This window comes from Schizosaccharomyces pombe (assembly GCF_000002945.2).
Source record: "Schizosaccharomyces pombe strain 972h- genome assembly, chromosome: I".
In the NCBI taxonomy this organism is placed as follows: domain Eukaryota; kingdom Fungi; phylum Ascomycota; class Schizosaccharomycetes; order Schizosaccharomycetales; family Schizosaccharomycetaceae; genus Schizosaccharomyces; species Schizosaccharomyces pombe.
In genome coordinates, this window is record NC_003424.3 from 1,368,135 (window position 1) to 1,382,315 (window position 14,181).

At 34.7% G+C, this 14,181-nt stretch overlaps 8 protein-coding genes and 13 long non-coding RNA genes across 21 annotated transcripts; 10 read left to right on the forward strand and 11 right to left on the reverse strand.

Moving 5' to 3' along the window:
• Positions 1-25: 25 nt before the first annotated feature.
• On the forward strand, positions 26-1,440 carry cyp1 (cyclophilin family peptidyl-prolyl cis-trans isomerase Cyp1). The gene is made up of 6 exons (NM_001018738.3): positions 26-106; positions 147-188; positions 254-307; positions 512-591; positions 674-770; positions 811-1,440. Exons 1-6 carry the CDS (start codon positions 77-79, stop codon positions 973-975), a joined length of 468 nt encoding a protein of 155 aa, NP_593308.1. The 5' UTR covers positions 26-76; the 3' UTR covers positions 976-1,440.
• SPOM_SPNCRNA.2594 lies at positions 53-302 on the reverse strand. Its single transcript, NR_191962.1, has one exon. It is a non-coding gene; the product is annotated as a non-coding RNA (long non-coding RNA).
• SPOM_SPNCRNA.739 lies at positions 378-934 on the reverse strand. Its single transcript, NR_151111.1, has one exon. It is a non-coding gene; the product is annotated as a non-coding RNA (long non-coding RNA).
• Positions 1,441-2,025: 585 nt separating the features above from the next.
• On the forward strand, positions 2,026-3,367 carry mug10 (Rho guanine nucleotide exchange factor). The gene is made up of 2 exons (NM_001018739.3): positions 2,026-2,260; positions 2,324-3,367. The coding sequence occupies exons 1-2, from the start codon at positions 2,045-2,047 to the stop codon at positions 3,140-3,142; spliced, it is 1,035 nt and encodes a 344-aa protein (NP_593309.2). The 5' UTR covers positions 2,026-2,044; the 3' UTR covers positions 3,143-3,367.
• On the reverse strand, positions 2,343-2,990 carry SPOM_SPNCRNA.2595. The gene has a single exon (NR_191963.1). It is a non-coding gene; the product is annotated as a non-coding RNA (long non-coding RNA).
• On the reverse strand, positions 3,344-4,336 carry sgf11 (SAGA complex deubiquitinating submodule subunit Sgf11). Its single transcript, NM_001356011.2, has 3 exons — positions 4,147-4,336; positions 3,540-3,910; positions 3,344-3,486 (listed from the first exon to the last, which is right to left on the reverse strand). Exons 1-2 carry the CDS (start codon positions 4,171-4,173, stop codon positions 3,584-3,586), a joined length of 354 nt encoding a protein of 117 aa, NP_001343009.1. The 5' UTR covers positions 4,174-4,336; the 3' UTR covers positions 3,344-3,486; positions 3,540-3,583.
• SPOM_SPNCRNA.2596 lies at positions 3,461-6,199 on the forward strand. The gene has a single exon (NR_191964.1). It is a non-coding gene; the product is annotated as a non-coding RNA (long non-coding RNA).
• Positions 4,588-7,461, reverse strand: pof1 (F-box/WD repeat-containing protein Pof1). Its single transcript, NM_001018741.3, has one exon. The coding sequence runs from the start codon at positions 6,747-6,749 to the stop codon at positions 4,932-4,934; it is 1,818 nt and encodes a 605-aa protein (NP_593310.1). The 5' UTR covers positions 6,750-7,461; the 3' UTR covers positions 4,588-4,931.
• On the forward strand, positions 6,308-6,872 carry SPOM_SPNCRNA.2597. The gene has a single exon (NR_191965.1). It is a non-coding gene; the product is annotated as a non-coding RNA (long non-coding RNA).
• SPOM_SPNCRNA.2598 lies at positions 7,271-8,301 on the forward strand. Its single transcript, NR_191966.1, has one exon. It is a non-coding gene; the product is annotated as a non-coding RNA (long non-coding RNA).
• Positions 8,302-8,448: 147 nt separating this feature from the next.
• On the forward strand, positions 8,449-8,938 carry mug15 (the record flags this gene model as incomplete). Its single annotated transcript, NM_001018742.2, has 2 exons — positions 8,449-8,813; positions 8,898-8,938. Exons 1-2 carry the CDS (start codon positions 8,453-8,455, stop codon positions 8,936-8,938), a joined length of 402 nt encoding a protein of 133 aa, NP_593311.1. The 5' UTR covers positions 8,449-8,452.
• On the reverse strand, positions 8,481-8,844 carry SPOM_SPNCRNA.2599. The gene has a single exon (NR_191967.1). It is a non-coding gene; the product is annotated as a non-coding RNA (long non-coding RNA).
• Positions 8,939-9,059: 121 nt separating the features above from the next.
• On the reverse strand, positions 9,060-9,787 carry SPOM_SPNCRNA.2600. The gene has a single exon (NR_191968.1). It is a non-coding gene; the product is annotated as a non-coding RNA (long non-coding RNA).
• On the forward strand, positions 9,131-10,345 carry SPOM_SPAC57A10.07 (uncharacterized protein). Its single transcript, NM_001018743.3, has one exon. The coding sequence runs from the start codon at positions 9,171-9,173 to the stop codon at positions 10,104-10,106; it is 936 nt and encodes a 311-aa protein (NP_593312.1). The 5' UTR covers positions 9,131-9,170; the 3' UTR covers positions 10,107-10,345.
• SPOM_SPNCRNA.2601 lies at positions 10,013-10,339 on the reverse strand. The gene has a single exon (NR_191969.1). It is a non-coding gene; the product is annotated as a non-coding RNA (long non-coding RNA).
• Positions 10,341-11,724, reverse strand: SPOM_SPAC57A10.08C (carboxylic ester hydrolase). The gene is made up of 3 exons (NM_001018744.3): positions 10,689-11,724; positions 10,529-10,639; positions 10,341-10,486 (listed from the first exon to the last, which is right to left on the reverse strand). Exons 1-3 carry the CDS (start codon positions 11,610-11,612, stop codon positions 10,427-10,429), a joined length of 1,095 nt encoding a protein of 364 aa, NP_593313.1. The 5' UTR covers positions 11,613-11,724; the 3' UTR covers positions 10,341-10,426.
• SPOM_SPNCRNA.2602 lies at positions 10,680-11,470 on the forward strand. The gene has a single exon (NR_191970.1). It is a non-coding gene; the product is annotated as a non-coding RNA (long non-coding RNA).
• SPOM_SPNCRNA.2603 lies at positions 11,577-11,840 on the forward strand. The gene has a single exon (NR_191971.1). It is a non-coding gene; the product is annotated as a non-coding RNA (long non-coding RNA).
• Positions 11,841-12,177: 337 nt separating this feature from the next.
• nhp6 (High-mobility group non-histone chromatin protein) lies at positions 12,178-13,453 on the reverse strand. Its single transcript, NM_001018745.3, has 3 exons — positions 13,273-13,453; positions 13,134-13,192; positions 12,178-12,841 (listed from the first exon to the last, which is right to left on the reverse strand). Exons 1-3 carry the CDS (start codon positions 13,400-13,402, stop codon positions 12,704-12,706), a joined length of 327 nt encoding a protein of 108 aa, NP_593314.1. The 5' UTR covers positions 13,403-13,453; the 3' UTR covers positions 12,178-12,703.
• A 311-nt stretch (positions 13,454-13,764) lies between these two features.
• On the forward strand, positions 13,765-14,140 carry SPOM_SPNCRNA.2604. Its single transcript, NR_191972.1, has one exon. It is a non-coding gene; the product is annotated as a non-coding RNA (long non-coding RNA).
• SPOM_SPNCRNA.2605 lies at positions 13,850-14,098 on the reverse strand. The gene has a single exon (NR_191973.1). It is a non-coding gene; the product is annotated as a non-coding RNA (long non-coding RNA).
• Positions 14,141-14,181: the final 41 nt, after the last annotated feature.

Sequence of the window (14,181 nt, forward strand, 5' to 3'; positions counted from 1 at the left end):
AGGTTGCAACTTCAACTTATTACTTGAACAAGCAGCGAAAAACTGCAAGAAAATCGTGTAAAAACTAGTAAATACCATGGCTAATGTAGAGTTACAAACAAGTTTGGTAAGATCTTTTCCAAGCTCAAGCATTTAACATTTTTTAGGGAAAAATTCTTATTGAATTGTATACAGAACATGCTCCTAAAGTACGCATCAAGAATAAAGGACGAACAGTGTTGTTTGCTTTGAAAGTAGAATCGCTAACTTATAGACATGTCAAAATTTCTATACTTTAGCAAAAGAAGGATACTATGATGGTGTTATTGTAAGTTTTTTTCGCACTGTTTGCATCGTGCAAATAAGCATGTTGAAATATGAGTCTACAATTTAATATTTCAAGTGTGTTATTTTATTGATTTAACTGTTCACATTTACATGATGGACTCAGTCAGTCATATAAATATGTGTCCTATAATTCATTCAATATCGTATTTGATTTAATTCGTGAAATTGGTACTAATTAAATTAGTTTCACAGAGTTATTCCAGACTTTGTAATTCAAGGAGGGGATCCCACAGGTACAGGTCGAGGTGGAACTTCTATATATGGGTAGGCAAAGCTTTATAAATCGGCATTCACCGATTGTTTGCATCTTTATTACGAAGTTTTCACATTCTTATTAATTGATTAGGGATAAATTTGACGATGAGATTCATTCCGATTTACATCACACTGGAGCTGGCATTTTATCAATGGCCAATGCTGGACCTAACACAAATTCATCACAGGTATGATGACTTTGTTTACACTAACTTTAACCATCTTCAGTTTTTTATCACTCTAGCACCTACTCCTTGGTTAGACGGAAAACATACAATTTTTGGTCGTGTTGTTAGCGGGCTTTCTGTGTGCAAGCGTATGGGTCTTATCCGAACGGATTCATCTGACCGCCCAATTGAACCTTTAAAAATCATTAAAGCTGTTGCACTTTAAATTATTCTTTAAAGGATATTCAAAGGTTTTAATCTATAAGTCTTTTTTCGATTTTTCAACACATCCTGAAGATATTGACTAAAGTTATTTGTCACGGATATTAAAAGCTAAATTAATAGTTGATAAAGAGAAGCATTTCCTTACAAAAGGTGGACTTTTTAATTGAAGTCAAATTTTACAAGTCAAGTGGAATAACATAAGCTTCTAAGAAGGAATTAACTAGTTTTCTAGCTTAAGAAATTGGAGATGGATTTTGTTACGCATATCAACCTAGTTGTTTGACCATAAACGATTGAACAAAAACCTTTTACAACGTTAGCATTGCTTCCGGTACTTTTCTCCTTATCAAAAATTTTACAATTGTATTTTTTTCTTAATTAGAAGATTAAAGCTCGGGCCAAATATACAACTACAAGAGTTTATTGGACTAGATTACTCAAATACTATTGCTTCAGTTTTTTTGTTACAACGTGGGATGTTATTTTAAAAAAAATTCAGAATCAAAATAAAGTCCAATGCATAAAAACGGCATGAATCCTTCTCTTTTTTATTTAATTCTTCTTTTAATTGTTTACGCCAATTTGTGTGATCCATAATTAGCAAATTATTTTACGTGTTTTAACGTATTACGTTATAATTGTAATTAAGCAAATAAATGATATTTGTCAATTGAAGGTTCGAATGTAGTGGTCACGGAATACTCACAAGCATGATAATAATGTTTTTTAAGGTCCTAATATATCTAATTGACCTTTCACAGCTAGACATATCAACATATGACCAAAACTTAGCTTCATTCCTCAAGCGGGAAACATTCATTAACTGAAATTGTCCATGAGAAAGACTTTTTCTATTGAAAGATAAGTTTGAAAAGGCTACAAACTTTAAATACTTTTAATAAAGTAATTTTATTAACTAACTATTCCTTTGCTTACTTATAGATTTAAGATACTAAGCCACAGTTACGCAAAATTGGATAATGAACTTTAGTGACATAGGTTTTACACTGAGTAGTTGACTTTGGAGCGTGTTATTTACATGCAATTTCCTAACACGTTTCGCCTGGAGCATGGCACTTTTAAAAACGATGCCAATCATAAGGTCTCTAACGCGTGGAAAATCGATTAGATTACTTCAAAAACAATCAACGAAAAGAACTAATCCGTGCGTCTATTTAGAAGCAAAAGCTGTTGAACAAACACCGGCTACTGAGTTTAACAGTATACTTCAGGAAATAATTTCGACAGAATACAATTACTCTGTTGATTTAAAGAAAACATTAAATGTAACGATTACTATAGCAAATATTATGCTCGTGTTTACTAGTTTGTGATTACTTACATTTTAGGAAATTATAATGCCAATCGAAGGCCAAAGTATGGAAAGGGAGGCGATTGGAATTTGCACGTGCTTTAAGACTTTAAATCAGTTACACACGAAGTTATATCAACAAATGATTTCCAGTGGCTCTCCAGTATATTCATTGTCGCAATCTTTACCCGCTTTTCGTGATGTTTACCACATGTATACCATCAATTTAAGTGGAATATCTGCCATTGAAAAAATAATTTCTGATCCTTCTTCGTGCAACAGTCAGCTTTTAATTCCATTGCAACACTTGTTGAGATATCCTATACATTTAGCACGTGTTTGTAAAATGTTACGGAAATATCCATTTTTGAATGGAGATTTTCGGATGGCGGTCAAAACACTTGACGATTTTCGAGAGTTATGTTCTTATATAGACCAAGAAAAAGCCCGCGAGGAAAGTTATCAAGTACTTAGTGCACTGTGTGGAAACCAGGGTGTTGCGGTGGACATTCCAAGGCATATAAAATTTAAAGGGTCAGTTATTCCAGCTACTTCATTTATTTATGATTTTAATGCCTGCGTCTTTTGCGACGATGGATTGGTTGTTTGGACGAGGTATGTTAAAAAAATCGAAATGAAGGCCGTTTCGATAGAACAATGTCTTCGAGTAGATGAACTTTCAAACTCTATTTTAGTTTGTACTTTAAATATGAAGGGGAAGCTTTTAAACCGTCATTTGGCACCTCAAACTATGGCTGCTTCTGTTTTTCTTAAGTGGTATCATGAAAGAGCTGGTATCTCAAATGGCAAAGAAAATAAATTAAACCGATTGAAAGTTGTCAATGCTAAAACATAAACTAATTTCTTTCTTTTTCTTTTTTTAATATTAAACGATATTTTTTTTCTATTATTCACTCGTTACCTAAAATTTGCTGAACATAATGACAAATATGTTAAACCAAAATTTATTGTCAACTTACTTCTTCATTCTTGTTATCCTTGTCTTACCAACTTTGAAAGATATTTTCCTCAATTAAAAATTTACTTCTCACCTTCGTTACCTTAATATGGGCATTATTATTAACCAAATAGTTTAAATAATATCTTTATCCTTTAATAATATTTATTGGTAATTCTTGTTTACAATTCCTCGTCTTTTTATTGAAGTGAGAGTCTACTATATATGAGTTTAATAACTAGCTACACAAGTTAGCAAAATAATATTGTAGTTCGTCTTACTGGGAAAGACATACATGTGCATAATGAGAATAAACCTTAAAACAAGCAACAAATAAAACTAGTCCTCTTCGTCTGCATTGTCATCTTCGAAAAGAGTTGAGTACGAGGTAGCGTTTGAAAGTGACCTGCCTTTACATTTCTCTAAATGTGCAGCATATCGAGACGCAGCTATTTCACGCTTGCACATTAAACAAGAATAATAAGGGACATTTGAAGGAGTTTGGACGCTATTACCATATATATCGTAGCCTGGCTTGGTACAATACTGCCGACAATGCTTGTTACAGGCCGGACATTTTTGAAGAGATAATTTAGCATTCTTGTGGACTGTTTGGGTCAATTCATGGGTGTAGTCTTTCAACAAATTCTCAAATATAGTGCAAGACTGATTGAAATTTGAAGTTAGTGAAAAAGTTGTACAAGTGTTAAATTCAGCCACCTATTGACAATTGTTTTTCTATTAATCTTCCTTTTGTCTTTAAAGTACTACAATTTGACATGTTAAATAAACCGCGATCGATTAAATGATACATGCTTTCATAAACAAGCAAATCTTTTTTTGGCGAGGAAGTTTAATTTTGAAAGGAAAAACAATTACACATAGAGAAATCAGGTACTTACAATACCGGCAAGAGAAGCAGGCTGCATCTTTAAACCATTCTTTGGGAATCAAAAGTTGAGTATTCCAAGCAAGTTAGTATTGTTACAAAGCCGGTGATTCCAAAATTTCAAACAATGAGGAAAAAGATGCAACTGATCCGTATGGGAAATTGAGATTTACAGAACGGAAGTGCTTCAAATTGATGTCTTTATTATAAAAATTATTAGGCTCAAATACTTGGTGTTACATCTTTAGCTTGCGTAGGAGCTGACTTTATTTGCTAATAGTGAGTGTTGATATAATTTGCTAATTTCATACTTCTCTGACTCCAAGAGCAATGCAAAATACACACGCTCATGAAATAAAATATCAGTAATCCACTTGCGCAATTGGAAAAAACAACGCCTACAACATAGTACCTAAGTTTCTCCCTTTTACAATTCATCAAATCATACATTCTTCAGCTCGACTAAGGATAAATTGTATTCATTAAATACATAAAATGTTAAAAGTCATAAAATAATTCGCTAGTAAATTAAGCAAAAGGCTAAACTGTATGCCGGGATGCCATCAATCTCAAATGATTTAAATAATACAATACAGGCAAGGATATTAGAAGTAGTTTTTGATTATAGACAAAGTGTTTGTTACCAAAAAAGAGCCAAATTTAGATATGGCATTTTGGCAACCCGAGCAATAAATAAAGACATAGCTTCGAATGATGAAAAATGAAGGATATACAAGCGAAATGCCGAAGAAAAAAAGAAATAGACACAAACAAAAAGGCGATGCGATGTTGGGGTAACTACGATTGAATCGACACATCGTCATTATTGGCATTAGAGGGTGGGATATTTAAATTTCTGGTTGAGATATTGGATAACGAGGATGAGTAGTTGGGTACTGAAGAAAGAGCTCGTTGCACACTTGAATTTGACCTTTGACCATTAAGGGAAGATATCGGAACAGATTGTGTAGATACTGGAGATTCATTTGGAGCATTATTGAAAAGCCACAAATATATTTTCCCATCTTCAGACCCACTGACTACCTCACAGTCTCCAAGAGCAACCGAGGTTACAGGCTCCGAGTGATTCTTCAACGTGTGAACACATTCACAAGCCTCCCAAACTTTAACAACACCATCATGAGCTCCCGAGATTAAACGAAGGTGATCTGCCGCAATTTCCCATACACCTTCAATGTGTCCAAACAATGTATGAACACATTTTTTCTTCTCGATGTCCCATTGCTTTATTGTGCCGTCCAATGAGCAAGAAAACAATCGCGAATCAGCAAGAGCTAAACTCTGGACAGGGCCAATATGAGCACTGAAAGTATGAAGACACGTGTTTGTTTCCAAAGACCAAATCTTGATGGTGGAATCGTCGGAACCGGAAAGAACAAGTCCACGATCTCTAATTATGCGGACAGAATTGACAGGTCCTGTGTGACCGCGTAAAGTGATACGCTTACCGCCAGAAAAGTGCCACAGCTTAACTGTACAATCTGCGCTTCCAGAAACAAGTAGCGTAGAGTCAAACGTTAAGCATAAAACACTATCCGTATGACCATGTAAAATAGAAATGCATTCAGAGGTTCTGTAGTTCCATATACGAATAGTTTTGTCCATTGAACCGCTGATAAGTTTACACTGATCGAATTGAAGGCACGTAACACCACTGCTATGACCTTCTAATAGAGCAACTTGTTGAAAGGTAGCAAGATTCCATAATCGTATAGTGGCATCATAACTGCCGCTAGCAAGAATGTTCCTTACAAGTTGTAGACACATAACACCGTCAGAGTGGCCACTGAGAACAACCTGGCGACAACGACCATGCCGCCAGTTGCATTCAACTCTACAACGTTCAGCATATACTTCTTTCCATGGTCTGGTTTTAAAGGGAAGAAAGAATTTGGAATCGGAGTTCGGAGAAGGTGGTTTGACAGAAGAAATAGTCTCTTCATTACTCGACGTCGGATAATCGTCCAGCTTTGCTTTTTTGACGGGTGAAGATTCATGAGCCTGATCGACGCCTCTTTTTGTAAGTCGTTCATAACGTTTTTGTATGGAAGCCTTTGCTGCGTATAAGGTATTTCTTTCGAGTAACGGAAGTCCCCAGCCGCATTTTTCACATTTTCGATTAATATGTTGTTCACACATCCGATGCCATATAACATCATCATCAGCAAGTTCTTTCCAATGTTTACTGACTTGTGCAGCTTGGCAAAGGCTTCTAGCATCCAAAAAAGATAAAATGCGAAACGAAATTTCAACAGGGAGCAAAGAGAGAAAATCTAAGCGTACTAGAGAATCTAATGTGCTGGAGGCAAAAGAGAGAAGAGAGGACGAACAGTTGTTTAAAATGCCTTGCAAAGCGAGTTTACGTTCGCTGCAAGAAGCCTCTGAAAAAGCAGCCCATACAGCTTCGACACGTTGACGACTTTTTTCGCTTAAACCAGACAATTCATTATGCATTGAAGAAATATTAAAAGCCGAAACGGAGATGGATTGATCACCTTCTTTTTTTTCCAGTAAATGGCGTTGCCATAGCTCTGCTCGTGGTGCAAGATTATCAGAGGGTTCGGAAGTGGGAACAGATTCATAACCTGTAGTCATTTTTTTTATAAAGGTTAAATATTAAGTATGAAAAGAAAGAAGGGACAATGCAAAGGTTGATTTTAGGGTAAAAAAAAATAGAGTGGATAATAGCACAAAAAAATGTTATCACGGATGATGCGGGTAGATGTTAACAGAATGAAACCAGAAATGATTTGGATAAGATGATAGTAGTATAAAAGACTATAGTAATACAAAAAAAAAGGAGAAAACTATATGAAGATTGTAATAATTATGATAAGCGGGGAAAGTCAACTATCGAACCTTACAAAGTAATTTGTAAGTAAATCGAAAATTTAAAGTGCTAGCTGATAGAAATATATGGAAACAAGAAAAAAAATTTAAAAAGAGACACAAACTATGTAAAAGATAAACGAAAAAGAAACTAGAAGATCAAATATAAAATACACACAAACTCGTTGCTTTGGCAACCTTCAGTAAAAAGATGAAGAGTTGAGGTAGAACCAAGATTTTAATGATTCAAAAAACTCCAATAATACTCTTTATCCAACCACTTGATTATTCCAAATATGTGTATTTTCTTGAGGTGGCTTTCGATGAGGTTAAGGAGGAGAGGATATAATATAGAGAGGATTGTGAGGCCTAAAGACTAATAATCACCTAATGAATTTGAGATTTTGAGTAGAATTGCGAGATGTTAAGCGAATCTCAAAATTACGAATCCGAAGATAATGTGGATAAAACAAATTGCAAAGATGTCGTTCTATTCGTCTCAGTATATATATGTGCGTAGATCATTAAAAATCTGTCCACTTCTCAGTTAATGCAATTGATTTCGATTAACCAACTATTGCGCAATCTGCCACTCATATTGAAAATTTTTACTGATCTGCAAACGTTTAACAGCTATTTTCCACTAGATTAATAAAAAATAGCCAATCCTCACAAGTCGCACCTTTTTCGGGGATCGGGGGAAATGTCGCTGAAGGTGTGAAAATGCAAATTTTCTCGGATGTCAACAGTTTAATCAGTCGCTTCAAAGTTTGTATATTTCTTAATTTTGGTGAATTTCCTCCATATTTCTTCACTTTGTATGGCGGCAATGGAGCCGTAATGCTAAGCAAATCGTAATTGAGTTTGTAATAGCTAGCATCAGTTTAAACTCGAATGAATTAAGTAACCGCTTATATATTCATAAAAACTTCTAAGTAATTGAGCTAGGTGCGTTTATAGGGATGATTATTCGCTCAGAAAATGATTAAAACACTGCTCAACTTGTTCACCTATATATAGTTGTCGTAAACAAAGCTAAATCGATGATTTATTACAAGAAGAAAGAATACATGATTTTCGGTTAATCACATAACATGAACAATATTGAAGAAGGAAATAGCGATTTATTGAGCCGCTGTTTTTTTCATGAATACCGGTTAACATAGATTTTTAAGTATAAATAAAAGGATAATGACTAGCGGTTTCATTGTTCATCTTTGATTGAATATTGTTAATGTCACGTACGCGTGAAATATATAAAGTCGCCGAGGAATATGCATATAGTCTGCATATACATTATTTTGAGAACATATATTAATTTAAATTGTTTTTGTCACAAATTCAATATAATATTCTATGCATAATTAATTCATCAAAACGACTGTTGACCTATGATTTGCCCTTAATGTTGACTGATTACAAGTGATGGACATATATTAACCAAATATTTTTTACACAACTAAATAAATATGAACGTTGGTGATTTGAAAAGTGCCAATGACTTGTATGAATCTGTACGCTCAATAGAAGGAGTGACTGGTGTCCATTTATTTCGAATAAGAGATGCAGGCATTTTGAAGAGTACTATGATACCAGAGTTAGACGCGTTAACCACAATTAGCTTGGATGAATTAAACAAGTCTCCTACCGTTTTCACTAAAAATTTACTTCAAGGTTGCGGTGGAACTGATCTTGATGTGCCAGCGGAATTGAAGAGATTGGTGATTTTCGTATGCAACATTTTGGAATCCTGCAACGAGTTCACCGATTTAGGCTCAGCAAGGTTGTTACGATTGACTTTCGATTCTTGCCAACTGGTGATTATGTATGGTATGCTAAACGCCCGAATTTTATTTTATCTTATTTTTTAAATAAAAAGCGTAAATAAAGCAATAAATTAACTAGAAAATTTAGATTCTTTGTTCGTTGTTGCAATTACAAAGGATGAAACATAAAACTTTTTTTTGCCGTTCTTATCAATAAAATTAATTTTATTAATGTTTGAATCTATGGTAAATTAATTTTTATAAAAGTTTTAGCTCGTTTAAGCAATGAGAAGCTTCGCGTGCTTTGTTTGGGTATCCTGGGTATCACTGATAATACGCTACCGCGCTACAGCAACTTTTTATTTTCATATTTGTCTTGCCAAAGACCTTCACCCAGGTTGGGATTCTACTGGGTCTTTAAATGTTAAATAAACGCTTAACTATTCAATTGCCTTTTTATGCTACCCAAACCGCCTCATCGTCTAGATTTTGGCGAGTTCTTTCCCCAAAGTCTCGAACTGGAATAGCACTTTATGCTTCTCTAATATTGCTTTGCATATTTTTTACTATATTTTCTACTATGAGCCATCCCAGTCTTCAATGCTTTAGTCCTACTTCCTTGGTAGGAGCACAACCTTTGAAAAACCTCACACACTTGATTATTGTTGCCGGTCATGCGGTTTGGTTAGGCGGGTCTACTAATGGGGAAGACGATTCAGAATGGATTCTTGAGCCCTACCAAAAGGGGGAAGGAAAAGTATTTGCACAACATGTACGATCGGGTTTAGACTTGTTATCTCAAGATGATTCCTCTTTGTTGGTTTTTTCCGGAGGTCAAACTAGAAACGGTGCTGGTCCTTCTTCAGAAGCCCAATCTTATTATTCTTTATCTATGCAAATTAATAGTGATGAAGGTTTGGCTGCCAGACGGACTACCGAAGAATTCGCCCGGGATAGCTTAGAAAATGTTCTATTTTCTGTCGCTCGTTTTTATGAAGTTACATCTAGATATCCACAAAAAATCACTGTTGTATCGTTTGATTTTAAAAGGGACCGATTTTTGAATCTGCATAGAAAGGCCATCAAATTTCCCGAACATAAATTTCATTTTGTCGGTATAGATCCGGAAGGTGGGGTTTCCGATGCTACTCGTGAAGCTGAAAGAAAGAACGCTATCATTCCTTTTACGGAAGACCCATACGCTTGTAGTAATCCACTACTGGTTAAGAAAAGAATGGAGCGCAATCCTTTCAGGAGACAGCATTCGTATTTAATCACTTGTCCTGAACTTATTCCCCTGTTACAGTATTGTCCATCAGATCCATCAAAATTCTTTAATGGAAAACTGCCTTGGTAACACTCTTTGTGATCTATATCAGTCTTTTTCTATACATTCTTTATAACCTATCATATGATCCTGAAGCTACATTGGATCTATGCGATAAAAGTAAGGCGTTCTTTTCATTCTTTCACTATGACCTTGAGATGCGAGTCATGCAATTTTTTTTATTTTTCATTCTGCTCTCTAGGCTAATTGTACACCTAATGCAACTAATTTTGTCAAAAAAATTGAACAAAGAAATCTCTAAATGTAATCATTAAGTGTAAAATTATAAAAATTCATAAAAATTTATCATTATTCAATGTTTCTAATGCATGAGTAACCAGTAGCAATGATCAAATATTATGATCAGTTGTCGAAAATTTGTCAAGAAAAGAGTCGATGCAATTATAGACCTTGAAATGTTAGTTTTGATCATAAATATTTAGAAATAATACCTCTGAAGGCTGTTCAAGCATCGAACAATGTCCAGTATCAATTTCTTTAAAAGTGTAATTTCCAGGATAATCCTGAAAAAAAACTTTATCCTTCAAAGATGAAACAGGGTCCTATGATAAAAGTCAGTCTTTACCAATTAAATTTTGAATTTAAACGTACAAATTCTCCAAACAAAATAAGGATAGGACATTTAGGAAAGTGGAACCCTGGTTCTAGCAATTCTTCAAGACCCATGAGCATTGTTTTCCAAATCTTTGTATTGCTCTGTCTATTCCAAAGCCATAACTGTGCTCGTACAGCATCACCGTCACCTTTAATGTTTTTTGATAGTGACCTGGTGACTGAGCTGCTGCGTAGTCCATGAAAACGATCAAGCAATCTATATAAGCTAATGAAAGCATTTGGTGTTTTCCTCAAACGAACTATCATGGAAATCTCTTTGCTTGTGAAGCGAATCTTAGGATTGAGCAACAACAATGCGGTACAGCGAGTTTGGAGCATTTTAGACACTCTTGAAGCAATGGTTGCTCCCATTGAATGGCCAATCAATATGAATTGTGTATTTTCAGGAAATAATTTCTCAAGGACCTTGTACGTGAGTTTCGATAGTCCTTTTGTTGTTAATTGATCGACTGAACCGATACGCTGATTTGGAAAAGCTTGTCGTGACAGACCGCAACCCCAATAATCGAAGGAAAAGAGACAAGCAGTAGGTGGAAAATAGCTCATCACTTTTTGGAATTGAGACATCTGTCCCCCAAGTCCATGAAGGAAAACAAACACTTCCTGCTTAGCAAGATTATGATTTAATGGTATAATGCCTGGACGCAAGTAGTAGGCCACCTTGTATTCATTTAATAATTGATAGTCACTAGATATATCAATCTTGGAGTTGTGGGAATTGTCGTTTGGAGATAGGTTTTTAGAGAGACTCTCTCTCTTTGACCTTCTTTCAATCACTAAACGTTGAAAAGACTTAGCTAAATATGCATCATATAGATAAAGAAACGTAAGTATCCCAAGCGCTCCTAAAATCCCATAACTTATAAATGAGGTAAGTCTGGAGATTGTAAAGAAATACATATGTATGTATCTTACTGCAAAAGTATATTGGAAATGAAGGAATTACTTTATCACGTTTTTTTAACAATTTTTTGGAAATTGCCCGCCAATAATGATAGTAAACAGATGTATTACAGACTTGGGAGAATTCCGTTGAGATTTATTGTATCACTGCGACACCCAACGCCAGGTGACTATACCAAGTTACTCAATATGAAATTCGATAATTAATTTGTTGTCGCGAATATTACTTTAAATATCTATCAATTGTGATTTAAAAAAAAAGCTCTAATATGTACTCAAATTGATTAACAATGTCTTTGTTCTTAAATTTGTTTCATTAGTAACTAGAAAATCAGTTCAATAAAATATTACCCTCTCGTACAAGGCTACGAATAAAAACGACTATAGGTATAGTCTTATTCTCTGAAACTTAGAATCATTTAATGTGTGATTCCTTGTACATTGCGATACGAAGGCAAATGAACAGCAATTCCAGTGTCCCTGACTGACTGCACGAAAACAGATATATGCCAGCTATACATATTCGTACAATTAAAACACAAGGTATAATAAAATCATGATAGACTTATATATTGATAGCAAAGTAATGCAAATCAAGCCTATTTATTTAGTTTAAAGCAAATAGAGGCTGGAATTTCAAAAATAAAATATTTTAACCCATCTGGTGCATACTTAGAAAGAGCGACAAAGAAAGCAATAGGTATACGCTTCATACCCTAACAATATTGTATATACACAAACATCTCAAGACAACCGAGCGAATGTTTAGTAGTCCTACAAAAAGGCCCCACACTGTAGCTCTTCCTTTGAACTCACGATTTTCAGAGACGTATTCTATCAAGATACAGACTATTTATATGGAAAAGTTATCAGGAATAGCATTAATAAAATGGAAAATGGACAAAGTCATAGGGAAAGAAGACGTGTCTAGAAGATAGTCCAGCATATAAATACGTATCACTTGTCAAATACGAGCATTACTTTGAAGAGAAAATGCAGTATTATAATATCGATGAATCAACAAGGACAAGATGACGACAAGCAAATAAATCGAAAATATGAGTATTTAAAAAGTACGAAATTTTAATTTATTCCTCTTTGGCGGCAGCAGCAGCAGCAGGAGCTGAAGCTTTACCAGTTTTTTCACCATTAGCTAGTTTAGTGTCGTACTCTTTTCTCTCACGTTCATAACGTTCTTTGTCCTGACGAGCTTTTTCCTCGTATGGCTAAAATTGGGTTAGTGATAAACGAGAACAAAACAAATCAAAGTATTAGAACAAACACCCAGACGCCTTATATAATTCAGATACAAACACATTTGCATTTGACACGAAAAAAAAATAAGAGCCCTAAAATGCGTGCGTCTCCAAGTAATTTATTATTGAATTTTTAACTTTAAACAAAAAATTTGGTACTCATTGCAAACGTAATAACCAATACTCAACTTTTCAAGTGGAGGTAGCCATAATCACTTGTGTATAACGCGTAGATGCTGCCATAACTACAAAAACATCTTACCTCACGTTCTGTGCTTGTAAGCTCTTTCCATCTTTTGCCCAACAAAGATCCTAGCTGGCCTAAACGCGTTAGCTTTTGACTCTTTTAACATCAACACAAGAATGATAGAATAATTAATTTTTACTCCAATGAAACATACCAAAGGTGGCATCAGGGTTGTCTGTTTTCATCTTTTCGCGGTTCTCAATGGAAAAAAACATAAACGCCGACATATTGCGTTTAGGAGTATTTGGATCTTTTTTACGGCTGGATTTTGCGGCTCTAGGCATGATTGTATGCGTGTTTTGTTTAGGTGCTTATAATATTATTGATGGTAGTATGTGGAATGTGTATGTGTGCGCTCCCTTAGTATGTAACGAGTTAGTACATGACATCATAAATGGCTATGTAAGTACCAGCACTAAAATGCGTACCATAGAAAACAACCACAATAAGTTATCTGTAACATGATGTAACGTGGTGAGCTTATAGCATATGACGAAGAACAGCACAGTGCATAAAAAACAATAACTTTGTCAGTTAGATGTTTATTTTCGAAATAACGATACTTTCTACTACGGTTTGATTATATATAGTAATAAAATCAGTCATAGCCCAAAAATGAGTATAAAACAAAGATTCAATTTAATTCTGTTTCAAGTAGCTTAAGCAATGTCTCAGTTATAATTAAGCTATAGGAAGGTCAACTATTTTTGCTTCACTATATTTTGTATTCTGAAGAACATATTGATGTGTAGGATCGATAGCGTAGCCCAGTCAAGCAATCGAGAACTGTAAACCTATGTTGACTGTGCAGTCGGAAATATGTGAAAGACGCATGGTTCTAAGGTTGATATTTTTTTATTTTTACTGTTAAAGTTGATTCTTGTATGGTTGATATCCACCAGAAATATACAAGTTCTTAATTCAGTCAATTCTGATCATTGCAAATTCCACTGAGAACTTCTGAAATGCAAGCTTGGTCGTACTGGTAAAGAAATAGGACTTAATATTAACTCATGTGAAATTTAAAATATTCAGTACGATACATTATAAGTGATGAAGCAAA

Bases quoted from the DNA above. Each gene is read 5' to 3' on its own strand.
- mug10 (NM_001018739.3), top strand. From the start codon at position 2,045: ATGGCACTTTTAAAAACGATGCCAATCATAAGGTCTCTAACGCGTGGA. The intron at 2,261-2,323 runs GTAACGATTACT...CTTACATTTTAG, and splicing joins ATTTAAAGAAAACATTAAAT to GAAATTATAATGCCAATCGA.
- sgf11 (NM_001356011.2), bottom strand. From the start codon at position 4,173: ATGCAGCCTGCTTCTCTTGCCGGTATT. The intron at 3,911-4,146 runs GTAAGTACCTGA...AATTTCAATCAG, and splicing joins CTGCTTCTCTTGCCGGTATT to TCTTGCACTATATTTGAGAA.
- SPOM_SPAC57A10.07 (NM_001018743.3), top strand. From the start codon at position 9,171: ATGTTAAATAAACGCTTAACTATTCAATTGCCTTTTTATGCTACCCAA.
- SPOM_SPAC57A10.08C (NM_001018744.3), bottom strand. From the start codon at position 11,612: ATGTATTTCTTTACAATCTCCAGACTTACCTCATTTATAAGTTATGGG. The intron at 10,640-10,688 runs GTACGTTTAAAT...CTTTTATCATAG, and splicing joins TTATTTTGTTTGGAGAATTT to GACCCTGTTTCATCTTTGAA. The intron at 10,487-10,528 runs GTATTATTTCTA...TAACATTTCAAG, and splicing joins TGCTTGAACAGCCTTCAGAG to GTCTATAATTGCATCGACTC.
- pof1 (NM_001018741.3), bottom strand. From the start codon at position 6,749: ATGACTACAGGTTATGAATCTGTTCCCACTTCCGAACCCTCTGATAAT.
- nhp6 (NM_001018745.3), bottom strand. From the start codon at position 13,402: ATGCCTAGAGCCGCAAAATCCAGCCGTAAAAAAGATCCAAATACTCCT. The intron at 13,193-13,272 runs GTATGTTTCATT...TAACGCGTTTAG, and splicing joins CAACCCTGATGCCACCTTTG to GCCAGCTAGGATCTTTGTTG. The intron at 12,842-13,133 runs GTAAGATGTTTT...ACCCAATTTTAG, and splicing joins TTACAAGCACAGAACGTGAG to CCATACGAGGAAAAAGCTCG.
- cyp1 (NM_001018738.3), top strand. From the start codon at position 77: ATGGCTAATGTAGAGTTACAAACAAGTTTG. The intron at 107-146 runs GTAAGATCTTTT...AACATTTTTTAG, and splicing joins TAGAGTTACAAACAAGTTTG to GGAAAAATTCTTATTGAATT. The intron at 189-253 runs GTACGCATCAAG...GCTAACTTATAG, and splicing joins ATACAGAACATGCTCCTAAA to ACATGTCAAAATTTCTATAC.